General features: G+C 44.4%; 1 protein-coding gene across 2 annotated transcripts in view; it reads left to right on the top strand.

Annotated features, from left to right (window-relative positions):
* The window catches only part of PDE4B (phosphodiesterase 4B), an 804,711-nt gene that overhangs the window by 507,914 nt on the left and 278,860 nt on the right, over positions 1-17,937 (top strand). For both annotated transcript variants that reach the window (XM_086953749.1, XM_086953754.1), the window contains exon 5: positions 17,695-17,744. In XM_086953749.1, the coding sequence (XP_086809875.1) occupies positions 17,695-17,744 (50 nt within the window). The remainder of the gene's footprint in view (positions 1-17,694; positions 17,745-17,937) is intronic.

Here is a 17,937-nt window from a genome sequence, read left to right on the forward strand (position 1 = left end):
CCCATGGGATGTCTAGCCCCTTATCTAAGGACATGCAGTCTTGAATGATTAGTTGATTAAGATTTGGTGGGGGTTGGGCCCAGATTCTCAGCCAACATAATAGTGGGGCAATCGCAATCTGGTCAGAGATAAAACCTGCTCCCAGGTCCTCATGTATATTAAAAACTGGGGTAGAGGACGGGAGCGACTATAATCTACGAAAAAGATGTTTTTAACCCCCTGTATTTCTCTAGCCTCTATGTATCCCCAGATGTCACTCCCATAGGTCGCCATTGGAAGACACATGCCATTATAGATCTTCATGAGTGCTGGTAGCGGTTCTGAGCCAATTCTTTTAGCAAAGTCTAGAATAGCCCCCGAAGCTCTAGTCAATATGTTTTTTTTGTGTGTGAGCTGCATGGACCATGAACGCTGGTCATCAAAAAGAACCCCTAAATACGGGAAAGCAGAACATTTTACTAGTTCCAGATTCCTGCAGTAGAATTTTGCCCTCCTTGCCAGCTTAGAACCAATGGACATGGAATGTGACTTTTTAAAATTTGTAATCAGGTCCAGGGACTACATTAAATCTATAAAACAATCTAAAAGCTTTTGCAGCCCCCTTGCTGTCCTTGCTATTAGTACTGCATTTTCGGCATACAACAATGCAGGAATCATTTTAGTGCCAGCGCTAGGGATATCTTTACAACAGGGGGTCAGGGCAGCCCCTAATTTAATAATATAGAGTGTGAACAGCAGGAGGGTCAGAATGCACCCCTGCCGGACCCCTCTCTTAACTGCCCAGGAATCAGTTAGGCTCCCATCTACATTATAGCGCACTGCTGCTGATGTGTTTTGTTGGATGGCCGCTAAAAGAGAAATCAGGTCATCCTCAATACCTATGTCTTGAAGGATCGCCCAAAGTTTTGACCTGTTAATAAGGTCGAAAGCTGAGGTTAGGTCTATAAAGGCCAGATGAAGGTCCCCATGCTTTGAACCGCGTACTTACCTATTACCAGGTGGAGGTTAAGACATTGATCTAGCGTACCTTTCCCTTGCATGAAGCTATATTGAAGATCGGAAACTATACTGTTATGATCAAGCCACGCCGTAAGGAGAGCAAGGACGACTTTCCCCATAATTTTTGCTGTGGAGTCCAGAAGCGAAATAGGCCTATAACTGGCCGGATCGTCTCTGGCTCCCTTCTTAAAGGTCGGTACAATCACCGCCTTTGACCAAGAAGGGGGGAAGTTAGACCTGGTGGCTGCATTAAAAACATGAGTTAAAATTTTTGCCCATAATTTATGGTCTGCTTTATAAAGATCGGCCGAAACTTCGTCAAGTCCTGGGGCTTTACCCCCTGACGTAGTCATAACTGCCTTAGTGACTCCATCTATTGTAAAAACCAAACAATGGTGAGACCTGGTCTCTGCCAGCTATGTGGGCGGGTATTTCGTTAGTCCCATTGCTGTACACTTTCCAAAAGTGTTGAACCCACTTCTCCGCAGGGATTAAACAGTCTTTATCAGAGTTTGATGATTCATCAAAGCAAGGACTATTGACAGCGCTCCAAAATCTGATGCTAATTGCCAGAACGCTGGCTTGGCTAAGCTCCTCCCATGCCATCTCTCTTAGTTGCTTTTTCCGATTTCCCACTGCCACTTTATATGCCCTCCTGGCGTTCTTGACTCTATCAGCCACCCTGGGTTTTTGCTTAAGCTCCTGCATGAGTACTTTATGTGTACTCACGCAGGTTCCGTCAAACCATTTTTTATATTTTAGAGGCCTTGATCTACCGACTACAGTTAGATTCGCCACCAATTGGGTTGAAATTCTCTCAAAAGCCCCAAGAACCAGTGACGGGTGGGATTCCTGTTCTGAACAAATCCTAAACTCTAGTGGACAGACACTAATTAGATTGTAAATTAAGTTATCAGAGTTAGTCACTTCCCACCTTATTCTGCGAGCTTGATCTATGAGTGCAATATTGGCATTGGAGAGTTTAGTCATAGGCCTTACCCAGTTAACAGCTTGGATATCAATGTCCAGTGTCAGAGGATTATGGTCACTAAGGCAAGTGTTTGTTACCCTTAATATACCTAGCCAAGTCAGCAATGAGGCTGAGACTAGAATGTAGTCTATTGTGCTTTGGCAACCTTGACCGATATATGTGGGTACAGCTGATATCCTCTCTGACTGTGTCTGGCAGATCAAATTATGGATCGATAAAAAGCCTTCCATAAAAGACCCAGAGGGGGTGTGTTCAAAGTGAGTTACCCCCTGGGTATCGTACTCCTCTTCTAGGTTTATTAAACAATTAGTGGGAAAAGTGTGAATATTAAAATCTCCAAGGACTAATATATTATAATAAGTATCGGCGCTCCCTTCAAAATTAGACAAAAAGACAGTGAAGGAATTATAAAAATTAACCACTAGAAGAGTTGGCAAGTTCTTCCACGTCAATTCAACTGCCAAAATATTAAGTGAGCATGTGTCTATCAGCTTTGCTTTGTATGACATTTTAAGATGGGTGGCAAGAAAAGTTTCCCAATTGACATCCCCCGTTTTGGCCCTTAGGCCAGCAATGTTTCAAGATAATACATTTGTGCTACCTCCATTTGTTGGAAGCCGGGTGGAAGCAAGATTGGCAGTGCCAGGAGGAGCGGTCTGACCATCCACAGGGGGAGAAATATTTAGAGGCCAACTAAGGGGGATGTGCTGCATCCTCCGTTTCCACCTCCGGATTCAGTAAAACCTTTGGGGCAATGTTATTAACAGGTAGTCAGTCTTGGGTATCCCAGCCGCATAGCCCCGATTGATGTGACTGACGTAGGGCATAGGACCTGCGCCCTTAAGATCGTTTGAACAACCGCAGGACTTCGGAAGTTAACAATCATACAATCACCCTCCATGTTCTTTTGCGACTGCCCAACCCACCCAACTCTGCGTACCATTATGATGTTGTTACTTATGGCTACCCTAAAGCCTTTATGTCTGGATAACCGATCTACAGTTTTATTACGCAACTGTATCCAGGATTCAGGTTGGTCCGGTCTTAGTGGGGGGATGCCACCCAGTACCACAACATAAGGACATGCAGCCAGTGGGAGATCTAAGATATCCCGAGAAGGCTTAGTAATCACGTGGTGTGACGTAGCGGGACCGTCTCTGTGATAATTGCGGGGGTTCAAAGTGGGTTTAACTTGTTCAACAGTTAGATTTCCCTGGGGTGCCCCCAACTTAGGCATATTCTCTATGTCTGGGTGGGAATCAATCGTCAAACCAACTAACCCCTGGCCTCCCCTAGGCAAAAGCGCACTATTCACATCCGACCCCGATTGCAAATTTAAAGGTCGTAGCGTAACTGGGTGCACATTACCAGTAGCCTTATTTCCTGCTCCATGAGTCACATCCTCGTTACAAGCCCCTGCAAAGTCAGCCTCCCTTGACAGTGATGGTGCCACTGGTCCCTTGTCTTTCCCCTGAGCAGCATTGTGACATCCACATACTCCCAAGTTACCTTGGCCATGAGAGCCTTTCAAAAATAGAGAGTTTTTCTAAGATCGCCCCTAATTTATTTTAAAAAGGTGCTAGGAGAACAGAAATTAAAGTCTCCAGGCGTTTCCAATGGTCAGGGTCGCCTCCATGATCCATCAACATGGGCGAATTGGAATTTAGGGAGTTAGGGCAATTAGTCTTTGGGGAGGGATTCTCACGTGTCCCTAGGGTTTGATGTTTAAGCTTAGCTTTAGCCTTTCCCCTAGATACCACGCCACCCCTTGTACGTTTTGCAATTGCTTCCCTGTTCCCTCCCTCTTCCAGCATGGATTAAGGCGAACAAGCCCCACTCTACATTTCCTTAACAGTTCTTTTTGATCTAGTTGATCAATCACTTTGGACTGCCCGGGGGCCATTATAGTAAGGGCTTGGGGTAAGACAGGGGAAACAGGGAGATCCGATTCCTGGACTGGAGTAGTCCCCACCAGGGTCATCAAAAGGCTCCACCTTGGGCTTTGGTTAGGCTCCGTAGTACATAAATTGACCGGATCTAAGTCGCCCAGTGCGCCAGCCGCACCGGCCACTAGTGAAGTGACTCCCTACTTGAGCGGATCATAACTTGCGGGGCACTCAAGGGAGATTTAGCCAATGTTATCGACCCCAATGAAGATCTTTTATGTCCTACATATGAGTCCAAAGAAAGCCTTTTCTCCGTCAGCTGGATTTCATGCTGTAGGATTGATTCTGCCCTTAGTAAAAACGCATCCAGCATTCCCACTACACCCCCCACCCCCTGCCCTCTGGCCAGCGATCTTCCATTTGGTGGTCATAGTCAATCACACAAGTATATCTTCACAGTTAATCAGCGTCAGTGCCCAGAGTTAAAAAATAAAGAAAACAATTCTCACACACTTGAAAGGGGGGTGGCCCAGCCCAGCCTCCTTCGGCCTCAGACGGGTCTGCCCTTTGGCCGGGCTTCATCCGGGCATGGTCCGCGCGCGCGTTCTGAGGTGCGGGAGTGTGCAGGGCGATTTAAAGCGCCCCTGGCGCTCTCGGATGACGTTACAGCCGTGTGCGGCCGATAGAGAGATCTGGGAAGCGTAGTCAGCCCAGCAGCAGCCAGGAAACCAGCAGAATCAGGAACCAGCAGATATAATTTGCATTAGTCTGGGCCAGCACCAAGTATTAAGTCTACACCCTAGCCGACGACCTCGGGCCTCCCTGCCAATTGTAATACTCAGGCCCAGATAGTGGATTCTCCCCGGGCCCCAAGCACTGCTACACCCGCAAACACAGTCTCACGGCCACAAGTGAAAGGCAGACCTGTTATACTTAGCTTGTGTGACTTTCCCTGCTGCTCAGCTGGTGTGGGTATCGGAATGCCTGATGTCATCATAGAATCTTGGGTGCCTGGCTGGTGTGTGGATAGGCAGTTGATGGCAGGCAGGCTGAGTGGCAGGGAGGCCACTCCTGGTGGGGTTATTCTTATCTTATACTCAAATACTTGGAACTTAATCTGGAACTAAGCCTAATTAAATCCAGCTTATTAAATGTACCTGGCTCAAGGACTTCGTTATTTACAACAAGACCCATAGTTGATATAGCCAGCCAGCTGAAGGGATGCAGTGTATGCTCCTGTCACTCCAGTCTTTGAAGGTCCCAGACCAACAGCAGCCCCTCTCAGGATCCAGGCACCAGTCTCCGTCACAAGCCCCAGTCAAAATGGCGGAGTTGGGAGAGCTCATCACCCCATCCCAGGGTCGTCAGCACTCAGCATCAGGGCAGCAGCACCTCTCATACACAATCTTACTTGAGCGAGGGGAGAAGGCAGCCGCTTACTTCTCCTTGCCAGGAACAAACAGGGCCTGTTATAGAGCCGCAGGTCCCGGGAAGAAGGCTTTAAAACAAAGCTAGGAATGCGTACTGGTATAAATGTCAATGCCATTACATCCCAGTACATTACATCACATATTATAGCCTTATAACCCGCCGTAGCGGGCTATACTGGCTATTAAAGGCCCGCTGAATCGTTAAAGGCCCGAGCCGAAGGCGAGGGACTTTAACGAAACAGCGGGACTTTAATAGCCGGTATAGCACTGCTACGAAGGGCTATTAGAACATTCTGCCACTAGAGGGCAGAATGTTCTAACAAATTAAACAAAGGGTTCTCGAAGGTCGAGGGGATATAAATCCCCTCGAACTTCGAGAAGCCTTTGTAGAACATTGGAATGTTGCTCTGCGGGCCTTTACCGGCCCGTAGAAGTAGGGAGCACTCCATTGTCTGCAATGGAGCACCCAACATTCCAATGTTCTAATGAGTATTATTACATTGTGCTGTTTAACTCTGTGGGAGCTTACATCAATACTATATTGGTACCCATCCCTGAACAAAAAAAAACCCTTATTACTGCTTAACACTTTCTATCCCTAAAACCTAAAAAAAAAGCCTTACAACTTTTTTTGTTTCACTAATAACAGGAGTACTTTGACGAATCTGCACAAAACTTTCCAAAACAAAAGTTCATTCACCTTGGCTATTTCATGGAAAGTTTTGCATAAATCCATAAAGTGTGGGTCAAGAAAAACAGGGGCAGGTGTTCCAAAACATTGATTTCCAATGTTAATTCCCAGAAACCTGAAGGAGCTTAAAAGCACTCTCAGAAGAGCTTAAAAGCACTTTCGATCAAGGTGGCTCAGCCGCAATACTGCTCTCAGATCTGAGCACAGCATTTGACAGCGTGGATCCTACCACACTGTTAACTGCAATTTTGGAAATCGGGATCCAAGCTAAAGCCTTGGATTGGCTAGTGTCCTTTCTAAATGATAGATCCTTCCAAGTCATGGAATCCAACCATTTCTCTGACAATATACAATTGATATGTCGGGTGCCACAGGGTTCCTCGCTCAGCCCTACGTTGTTCAATGTCTATATGGGACTGTTAGTTGATATCGTCCAGGAGTTTGGCATCTACAGGATCTCCTACACAGATGATACGCTGTTGGGGGTCTCTTTTGATACTGGAGTAAATTTGGACTGTTAACAATTGGCACCATGTCTGGAAAAAGTGGCGAAGTGGATGACAAGTAGCTCCCTGAAGTTAAATGGGGACGAGACAGAATTGATGCTTCTGGGGAGCAAACTGGTGCCCAGGCCTCTGCTTAGCTGTCCAAACTGTATGAAAACTCACCAGCTCCGAATCTATCCATTAAGAATCTTGGAATCTGGATGGACAGGGAATTGACAATCAAAGTACAAGCAAAAAAGCTGGCTGGTTCCTGCTTTGGACTACTTAGAATGGTCCAAAAGGTCCTGGAGCTGATTCCAAAACATTTAAGGAAAAGAGTAATTCATGCAATGGTGATTTCCTGTCTTGACTATGGTAATTCACTCTACCTAGGCTCCCCAAAATATGGTATAGAAAGACTTCAAGTTGTGCACAACGTTGCAGCTAGGCTTCTGTGTATGGTCCCAATTTATGAACCAGTAGGGGAGCATCTGAAACAGCTCCATTGGCTTCCGATCAACACCAGGATCAAATTTGAGGCTCTTTTCTTGACCCATAAAGCAATACCCAACAGAGTTTCCCCCGAAAATCAGAGGCTTGATTGTGCCATTTGTCTCTAACAGAAGTCTAAGATAGTCTCATGAACACCTTCTAAGAACTACAAAAATCAAGAGAGCAAGATGGGGAGGTAGATCCTTCTCACATCTGGCACCTAAGCTTTGGAAAACATTGTCACGTGAATTAAGATTAGTGGAATCTAGTTTCAGGAACAAGTTAAAGACATGGAAATTTCCACAGTACTTCTAATGTACTTATGTATTTTCTCTTCCACAGTTCTGTCATTTCGCGTTGGAAAGCCCTTGAGCAGCTATGCTCTTTAGAAAACTACTTAACATAACATAAACATAACATGAATAAAATTAGTCCCTGACATGTGTTCCGGTCTGCTTGCTGACCTCACCCCACCCTCTGATGATGAGAAAGGGTGGGGCAGCCTCAGGTTGATTGATAAGCAGCCCCAGAAGTTACAGAGCTGATGCCCTACACTGCTTTAAATTGTGACACTACTGCGCCTAATCTGTGGGTGGTCCCAGAGAACCCTCGAGAATTGAAGGGCAGGGCTGGCGCTAAGTCAGTCCTTTATAGCCTGTAAGTTGAAGGTGCCCCCCAAAAGAGGTTGTGGGCACTTGTGGACTGGCATGTGCATCTGGAAACCAGTGGTGGCTGCTCAGAATCCGCAGTGTTGGGGGTTGAGCGGGGGAATACAAAAATGATAAAAACGCAGACAAAAAAATGTACTATAAAATTATAAAACAGCACTTACCTGCCACTGTGTAAGCCACCTTGCTCCTCTCCAGATCCTCGACTGTGGCAGTCCAGGGCTAGTGCACCCTGCTCAGGCTCCCAGATGCCAATCCTGACTCTGCTCTCATGCTGGGAATACCATTACCCAGCTTGAGAGCAGCCTGGGATTGGTCTGAGCAGCCTGGTTTGCTGCTCAGACTGCCTGTGAGCTTGGGACTGTTCTTCACCTGGCTGAGTAGCACAGCTCGGGTTGGAGAAATGCTAGGTGCCCATGTTGGTTTGACCGCCCTAAGATGGCCAGCCAGACCAACATGCGCACTTAGCAGTGCCAACCACTCCTCCTCCCTACTGCAAGCTGTTGTCATCAGATTGGATGCCCCTGCCTCGCCCTGTGTTTCGGTCTGCAGGCAGCCTGCAAGTCAGATGAAAAATAAAATGACAATAAACATTTTTATTATCATTTTCTTTCTGATGTGTTTAAATCTGCTGCCACTCAACGGTGGCGCGATACTCCACCACCATAACAGAGGAGCCGCCTCTGAGGAACTGCCTGACCCTCGATTGAACGACCGTGGAAGGCAGCCTGGAAGCGAGGCATGCATTCTTTTGTTAGGCATTGTTGTGGCTGTTAATTGCTCTTAGCAATTACCATGCACATGCTTCATAAAATTGGGAGGGTGGAGTTGGCAAAAAAGTCCAGCTTGGGCTGGGTTTTTGTGCCACTATAGACGGAATTTATGGCGAAGGTGGAATGGTTTCTTAATAGTTAGTACATTACTACTGTAATAGCTGAAGTAAATAAGCTGAGTAGTTTCAGGGTTGGGTTCTAGAGCTGTAGGGCCAAGAAGCATGTGCAAAGTCATACCAGCTGAAAGAAAATGGAACACAACCAGGCACACACCATCTGAGTTTGTTCGAGAGCTAATTCAAGTGTCTAAAATGCATTGATTGAATTAATGTACACGAATATTATTTAGTAAATAATCCCCCAAACTCCTGTAAATATGCTTTAGAATTCTACTCTGTTATTAGCAACTCGAAGGACTTTTCAATATGTTGCTTACCTCTGGTTTTACCTTAAGTGTGAGGCCCTCTACATCCATAACAGTGCGCCACAAAATGTCTCCCAATACTGATTCACAGGGTCATTTCCCGTTTCTTAGGGCATCCTCATGGGGTAACTTCGACTACTTTATTATTCCATCATCAGGGGCGGCTTTAGGCTCATGGCAGCCCTGGGCAGGGAGCGTAGGTAGGAGGCCCCGGAAGAGGGGTCCGGGTGGGGCGGAACCCCCCGGAGCTCAGGAACCATCAGGAACGCCGGCACGGAGGCCAATGAAGGGGGGGGCAGGGTCAGGGTGTTTGGAGGTGGAACAGAGCCGGAGGCCGCCAAATCCCTGTCAGGGGCCACCACACAAATATGTATCCATCCTCAGTGGATTGTTATATTAATGATATATATTGGCGTCGGGCCCCTGGGGTTTGGTGGCCCTGTGCAGGTGCAGAGCTTGCACATGCCTAAGGCCGTCCCTGCCATCATCCAAGAATTAACGGTCAACCGGCGCTAGTAATTTCAGGAGCGTGAAATCTGGGTCTAAGTTTCTAAAAGGTTAGTCTTGTGAGTCATGCCTTCTCTCACAAATTTCTGATCTACTGAGTCCCGCTCTCTACCTTTGTTGACCTCATAGGTGCCTGAGTCTGGTTCCAAAAGGAACAAACCGTGAACATTTTGAGGACATAGGTTAAGTTTGCATGCAAATACGTGTGCAGTAAGGTTTTTGCACCTATTCTGAAACCTGCAAGTGAAAGTCCATAAGACACACATTGTTTATGCTGCAGAAGCTGAATGGAAAGCAGTGCAATATGTCCATGCTGCTGAACTGTCTAAACTTGAGTACTTTCAAGATGCCGGCCGCATCTCAGAATGAGGTGAAGTCCAGAATGCCTCCAGTGATGAGATGAGACGATAATATAGATTTGCATTGGTTGAGCCTTTGCTCTACAGCCTGCAGTCAGATAGACTGCATAATGCGGCAATAGCTGACCACTGGTCGGCCACTGTGCTTGGCCAATGACCTGTGTTTAGCATGCCACACCACCGCTGACACTCACAAATGACTGAATTAATTATTCAATCAATGTATTTATAAATGGAAAACCAGAATCCACTTTTGAAGGCACTGTAATAAAATCCGGCTGGTGAGATGGCGAGGGGATGTTCACGGCACAGCTGCATATTTGTCCCCAAACAAGTGGTGGAAGAAATACCATTATACTAAAAAAGAGAATATGCAAAAGCTTACTGTAATGCAAAATGCCTAAAAAGGAAGCGTGCAGTACCCAAGTGATGTGAGTCGTAAGCGTGAAAATATTGAGGCATATCCATTTGTTAATTAAGTGCATACCAAGATCACAAAAGTGAGTAGTAGAGAGGAGTCCACAATCAATCAGCCTTATGGTGCGGATAGTGTGATAAGCATGTGGAATGTCTTCCCTCTTGTCTCCTACTACATCTGTGTTGTGCTCAAGAATATTGGAGTATGCATGATCTTGCACTACCAGACGTAGAGTGGTGGGGTAATCTTCAGTATCTCTGATTTATTCAACACCATGCGGCTCACAAGAACGGCTTATATTCCACAGTATACCAATACGCTGCTGATGCCTCATAATCTTTGTGGGTGCAGATAGAAATACTCCAATAGGAAAAAAAAAGATGTGTCCTAAATTAGTCAGATAACCCAGCTATCCAGTGCTTAATTTGAGCCAGTGGTTTTCAGTGCTCGGCACCGGCACTTAATTATCAACACCGGCGCTTGTGACTGTCTGCCACAAGATGGCACTGTCTGTCTAATTTACAGAAGGCCACAAAAACAGTCAAGTCGTCCTTATAGCTATGGGGGCCTGGAATAGTCTGAATTGTCACATTTGTAGAAGTGTGATGATTAGTAGTTGTGTTGTTTCTATCATTGGCAGCACTGGCAGGGGCAATGTGTGGTGCATTCTGCAGTGGCCTCCTGGCGAGAACCCTGGCACTTATGTTTCTTTACAAATTAAGCACTGTAGCTATACAATTAATTATTTTGTCATCCACCAGTAGGTTTCCCTTTGCATCCACTAATGACAATTTCCTCTACAAGGGGAGAATATTGAAAGCAGTGGAGAAATACGGCCCACTTGAAGCCCCACTATTGGTCAAAGGGCCCTGTCCTGATCCTGTCTTGCAGTTGGTGTTTTAACCATTATGAAACTGCACCGCCTGAAACACCAGAAGCAGATGTTTAAATCCACACCGTGCTGAAAATGTAGGCCAGAAGCAGAAATTAAGCTGTGAATGTAGTGCAGGTGGAGACAGGGGGAGGGCTTGGGGGACAGATCATCAACTACCAGAGATGCACTGTGGCTGTACTACCATTAGGATTAAAGTTGCTTGTGGGGTGCATTTCTTACTCAGCCACCAGGCTGTTTTATGATGCTGGAATTACGTGATTGATTGGCAGCTCATAGTGGCACTTGGCATTAGGTATAGTCAGCGGCCACATCAGTGGCTTAACATAGACCCCGCAGCCCACGCGGTGTGGGGGGCCCCAAGGTCCATCCGGCCCCTTCAACACAGTACCCTGGCCTGACAGCTCCTGAGTGAGTCCGGAGAGGGGCCCCTCCATGCACTGGGCAGGGGCCCCCTTCAAGTTTCGTTATGCCACCTGGCCATATGCACATGTGACAACGTAACCCCTCGACTCCCATGAGCAATCGTTACAGACCCTTCTCACTAAAGCATATTCATCGGTATTTGTAGAAAGAAAAATATGGAAAACTGCCTTGCTCTAGCCCGAGAGTTTAATGCTTTCTGGGCTGTTCCTCCTGACATGGGGGCTGTAACCTCCCCTCCCAAGGTCAACTCATCAACAAAGAAGCCATTGGGTGAATACAGCCACAATAGGACTCAAAACACATGTGGACATCAAACAAAGGAACATTCTGGAATGCATTTGGTGGTGATTGCTAGAAATGCAGGGCTGGGCAGAGAGAACTGTGTTTCTGCTACACTGGATATCCCTATTAATATTCAGTAGAGTTTGAGCAATGGATAGAGAACGCATCATCATAAGAGCACACATTGATGGCTAGATCAGTGAGGTACCGCGTGAGCTTACGATCTTCTCTTACTAGTCCTTTCCACCATCAACATCACTCTGGAAGCCTTTGCGGCCACTTGTTTTTGGATTGGCAAGTACCTCGGTCCAGGAACATAGCTGATCAGATTATATCAAAGTGGTTTACCATCTGACCCAATTAAAATCCATACTGCATGCTCTGTGGCAAAACCTCATGAGACACAGGTGTGTTGTATTGTATTTTGCATTTATAGAGCGCACTGTGACCCTGCGGGTATCCTGTTGCTTGAACATGTGAGATCAATTAACCTGGAGTGTAGTAACGAGAACAGGGTCAATGGAAGGATAATAAATTCATGGCCATATACTTATGCCCTGGGAAAGAGCCAGGTCTTCAACTTCTTTCCAAACTGCAGCAGATTACCTTCCTGTTTAAAGCTCGGCTGGGAGTTTGTTCCAAGCCGAAGCTGCTGCAATACTGAAAGCTCTTCCTCCAGATCTAGATATTCTAAACCTGGATACTCCCACCAGTTTAGCTGAGGAGGAGCGAACATTACGTGGTGGGACATATCACTCAAATCTGCTCTGTAATGGCTTGGGCCCAATGCCATAAAGAGCCGTGATGACTATGCACATTGATTTGAATTGTACCCTCTGCATAACTGTGAGCGAGTGGAGCTCGGCCAAGGCATGAAACGCTGAAGACTGGGGTGGTCTCATTAGCGCCAACTTGGCTGCAATTGACTCGATTCTCTGGAGTCTCCCTATCAGATATTTAGGAGACTCCAACAACAATGCATTGCAATACACCAGGTGCTGTTGACCATGTAACTGAAGATGCACTGTGTAATTCATTCTCTGCTCATGGATAATTGTTTGTCGGCAAAGGGAAACCTGTGACAGGCTAGGGCAGCTGAAACAGGTATCACTTAACTAGAAAGAGGGATACTTTTTCATACTTTGAAATTATAGCATCTGCAATAATCCACATTAATAGCATGAAACCTCCACGCCCAAAACTGTGAATGGTGGTGTTTGTGTCTTCAATACCAGAAGCTCCTACCTCCTGGTTCTTATCGACCTATCAGATTCCTGTGGTGTTATTAATCATTAAACCCTCCCAAAACTCCCAAGCAGCAGCACAGGCGTTCAAATGGTTCACACCCTATCTTAGTGACAGATCCCAATACATCAAAAGGGTAAATTCTGTCTCTAATCCTAGCAAAGCCTCACAGGACTCCCTCCTCACCACCTTACATTTCAAACTTTATGAGGAATCGCTATGTGATGTATTAGCAAACACAGGTTATTTCTCCTTTCTGCAACATGTGGATAATACTCTTCTATATACCCAGATCAAATGCGCTCCCCTCCACTCTTAAAGAAATTTCAAAACTAAAACAAAATTACAGCTGAAGACTAGATTTCTCCTTCCCCACAGCAAGGGCTAGAAACTTCCAACTGATGAGAAAAATCAAATGAAGGACATTCGTCTTTCACAAAAAATGATCAACTCAGTAGAATCCCTTGGATGCAAGGTTCAATAGCCTTTACTCCAAAACCGCCATGTCAAAGAAGCATAATGAAGATCAGATCCAACTAAAGATTCTGCATAGCCTCAAGCCTATCTTACCAAAGGAAGTCCTTAAATTAGCCGCCCAAGCTTCAGCCATGAAATGTTTAATTTAGGGTAATCTTCTGCCTCATGTCTACTGGGGGTTACTTGGCAAAATCCTTGCAAAGAAACCTAATAGTAAAGCAACATTGTACTCTGCCAACTTGGAGGTACAAAACGTCTCGCAGGGCTGTGAAATAATGTTTTTATAACAGTTTGATACAGTATGCATGTTAGAACAGAAGAAAATAGATTTAGAATTAGACATTAATTAACAAAAACAGATGCACCTACAATGCAAAGATCCAAGATTTAGATAGACAAATTCACCAGCCTGTATGTAGACATGCAAAACTATATCCCTGCAATTAAAGGAACCCTGGTGGAGAATGCAAAAGGACATTTCTCTTTTAATTTTCTGCTCTCTGGAGAAAACGTGTTCCTCCCTGAAGAAACGCTCTTCTTTAAATCCATGTAAAACTACCCTTTCCTTACCCGTCCTTTAAAAGAAGCTAACGGCACAGAGGAGTACATTTTCACGTTTTATGAGTGTGGCCAACAACCTGAATAAATGTTTTGGAATACCCACTAGTTAATGACTTTTGTGAGTGCCCACCATACTTGGCATGGCCGCTGTTACTAGAATGCTCGGGGTCCCACATTACCTCTTAAGATTGCTAGTGTGTAGAATCCACTACATAGGTCCGCTGTTCAAGATTGTGAAATAAGTCCCAATTGTGTGTGAAAAAGAACTTTGTGGATCAGGCCCAGTGTTAGCGCTCATTGCTCTTATTTTGAGTAACACAAATTGTGACAAGTCGCAACTGAGATGCAATAAATTGCCAGTGTCCTGTCCAAATTACTTCCCTTTTCAACTCCCTTTCTAAAAGTCCTCTCACAAAAAAACTCCTATGCTATCTAATTGGAAAGGAAGAAGAATGCAGCCACCTGCCTCCCTTATAATCTACCACAAAAGGTTCATGCCCCATCCTAAATCTAAAGCAAAAACCTAACAATTGATCGGTGGTGTTGAGGTGGCATGAACTATTCACCATGCTTCCATTGAGCATCTACTGGCTCCCGAGTCTTTGAAGACATGGGTAGTGGCTGAATAGGGATGGAAGAGTTAGTGCAGTATCTTTCCCTGCACCACGTACCTAGGGTCTGTGGAGATGCTGTGAAAGAGGCTTGAGTTGATGCTACTGGCCGTGCCTGCCTACCTCTTCCCTCAACTCTTTGGGGATCCGAGAAGAGGAAGGAATGGAAGAGTCTTACAAGTTTTCCATTGGTGAAAAGTACTTGCAAATTGTGCACCAACATTTTGTAAATGGAATAGTATTGTGCAAGCAGACCTATGTATAAAGGTCAGTAGACCACAATGTCTGTGATCGTGTTTAAAAAAAGTTTTTTTTTTTTAATGCAGCCTGTTTTTCTTAAAGGAAATTGTACAGTTTTTGAACCAAAAAGTTTTCTTTTCCAAAATATTTTACTGAGAGTTGATAGTGGTCTCATGGATCAATGCCTACTCTCTCTCAAGCGTATTTCAAGATTCAGAATGGGGAAGTGGTTCAAAGAGGACACTTTCCCCTTTGTGAGCCAGTCACCATACCAATTGAGGAGTCTGTAACTTTTCAGTCTTTTGCGACTGATTATGGTTACAAAGCATTGATATATCAGAGTCAGCACTGCTTTATATAATTGATGCCCAAAACACACCCCATTCAAACTGCTATTTGGAAGCTTTTCTAAAACCGTTTAGTGATTCAGAAAACCTTTGATGGGTTGCGAAATAGGTTTAGTACATTTGGAAAAGGGTTTTAGAATTCGCAATCTCTATCATTTACCAAACAGGAGACTTTGCACAAGCAAAAGCCTTCATACAGGAGGCCCTTAAAAGCTAGTCTACTTACTGATAAAATGCCTTCAAACTGTATGTATTCTTGTGTTTAAGTCAGTGCAGAAAATAAAATGATATAATCTTTAAATTGTGTAAGGTTGATATATTTGAGTATTCAGGATTTGCTTCTATTTTCTAAGTTTAACATTAATCAGTCTGTTCTCAGACAGTACAAAACGAGATTGTCTCAGACAATGTGTCTGTAATTCTCAGTTGATGCTGACCGCAAAGTCAGCAAATGTGAAATAAATGTTTATTAGTTGGGACAGGAGTGACATATAGGGCCCTAATTTAGAAAAGTGGGGTGAATGTGTGCAGGAGCCGAGTACCACTCATAATTCCTGAATCTGTACTATTAACATCCCAAATGCAGGTGTTACACTGTACACCTTAGAATTTTACTTTAGTTTTCCACACCAGAATTCCTTCAGGATCTGTACTTGACATATTTAAATATAGCTAAAGTAGAAGCGCTATGCCACAGGTCAGGAGTAGCAAAACAGTCATTTTTAAAACTGAAACAGAGGGTGACCGTGTTTAAGAATCCACATTCAATACCATAGTACTACTTTAGTTGGAGCTCATAATTTTACATATTCAATATTCTGCTGAAGAATCAGATCAATTTACTCCAATTTATGATCTAATCCAGAATCACGATGTACTACAAAATCAATATCTATATCTGGGGGAAATTAAATGTGCTTAATTTTAATCACTCGACTTTTAGTTTTTATTAAATGTTTTCATGCTTTTAAAAGCGAGAATGTGTTTATTATTGAGAAAATCACACTTTCTAGAACATTGGCAGTTTTACTAAAAATGTCAGGATACATGTGTTTTCTTTTTTTTTATGTTCACAAAAATTTTTATTGAGAGAGATGAGCAAGCATTACAGACATGAGCATATATCATGCATGGTTCCGGCATCAACAAGAGCAAGTACACAAGTATACGAGCATAACAAGAACAAAGGAGGGGTAAATTAAATTAAGATAATCTGAGATAAATCAATAAGCAATTCAAAACAAATCGTAAGGAAAAGAAAGATAACACAGGCAGTGCATCAGTACATTTTCAAGGTTACAGTCATAGGTGGAGCAAGATGACCACGTAAGTCAATGAGGTCAGTCGTTTGGACAGGTAGGCAACCCGGACTATGGGCAGGGTGTATATGTGCATGGCGCATCAGGTAATTATGCGGGTTTAAATAGGTCGAAGTGAGCGTCAAACGAGGACCACAGGTTCCTATAGGGGGGGCGCCAAGGTGTAGCAGCCAGCGCAATATTGTCGGTTCCTCTGAGGTTCGAAACCCAATTGAGCCAGTGGGGGAAAGAAGCTTTGCCAGTGTCCTTCCAGTTATTCAGTATGAGTTTGACCGCTGCTGTCAAAAGTAAGTCAAGTAGGGCTTTATCATTTTCATTGAGGTTAACAGCTTTGGCAAAACCCATGACTAAGGTTGCAAATTCCCTCGGGAGCGAAATATGTAATACTTTGGTAATAAATGCGAAGATTCTATACCAGTAGTCGGATACACAGGGGCATTTGAATATTAGGTGTTCTAGGTCCCCACCCTCTGCCGTGCAGTTCCAGCAGGAGTCATCTTCCTTGATGTTGTGCAGGAAGAGTCTCCTAGGAGTCCAAAAAGCTTTGTGGAGAAGCCAGAATTTAGATTGGGATAATGTAGGGCTGGTTTTGTGTCGCGATGTAGATTCCCATATTCTGGCCCATTCTGCTTCCGATGTCGGTGTGGAGGAGTAAGAATCCCAGAAGGACTGTGTGGAAGTTGTCAGTTTCGTGGCCTCAGGGCGGATCAGTTTGTATATTCTGGACACCTGATGACCCTGTCCGTTAATCGTGTGTAGGTATCCAGGAAGGGAGGGGGTGACGTTGGATAAATCTGTTTTGGAGAGGGCCACTTTGATGTGTAAGAAGTAATAGAAGTCTATGTTCTGGAGTTGAAACTTTTTTTGTAGGTCATTGAAAGCGAGTGGTAATGGACCATCATACAGCTGATGAGGGAAGTGTATACCCTTCTCAATCCAAGCATGATTATTCATTGGTTTCTCTTTGTATAGCAGTTTTGTATTGTTCCACAACGATTCCCATCGTGATTTACAAAATTGGTGTGGTAAGAATTTTCTTACATGAAGGAGGGCATGTGTTTTCTATTCCACTGAAATAGTCTTAGACCATGTCCATTTAAACACTTCACACTTACTGAGTGGACCCTTTGAATGTGCACTAAATTACATTTATATGTTTGCTCTTTCACAGGAGGTCTCCAGTTGCAAGTCAGCCACCAATTGCAAGGGTCAGTCTTCAAGGTTAGTGGGAAAAGTTTTTTTCACATAAAATATCCCCAATGTCCTACAATGCCACAGATGTGTTGCTATCAAAAGGTGTGGTCTTTCTTTGGCGATTTAGAAACACAAATATACAGTTTATTCTGCACAGACAGAATAGTAACAAAAAAGAGTGCATTGTCCTACTCTGCTTATGAATTTGCAGTCTGCTAAA

The sequence above is a fragment of the Lissotriton vulgaris genome, chromosome 1_1, assembly GCF_964263255.1.
Source record: "Lissotriton vulgaris chromosome 1_1, aLisVul1.2, whole genome shotgun sequence".
NCBI classification, from domain to species: Eukaryota; Metazoa; Chordata; class Amphibia; order Caudata; family Salamandridae; genus Lissotriton; species Lissotriton vulgaris.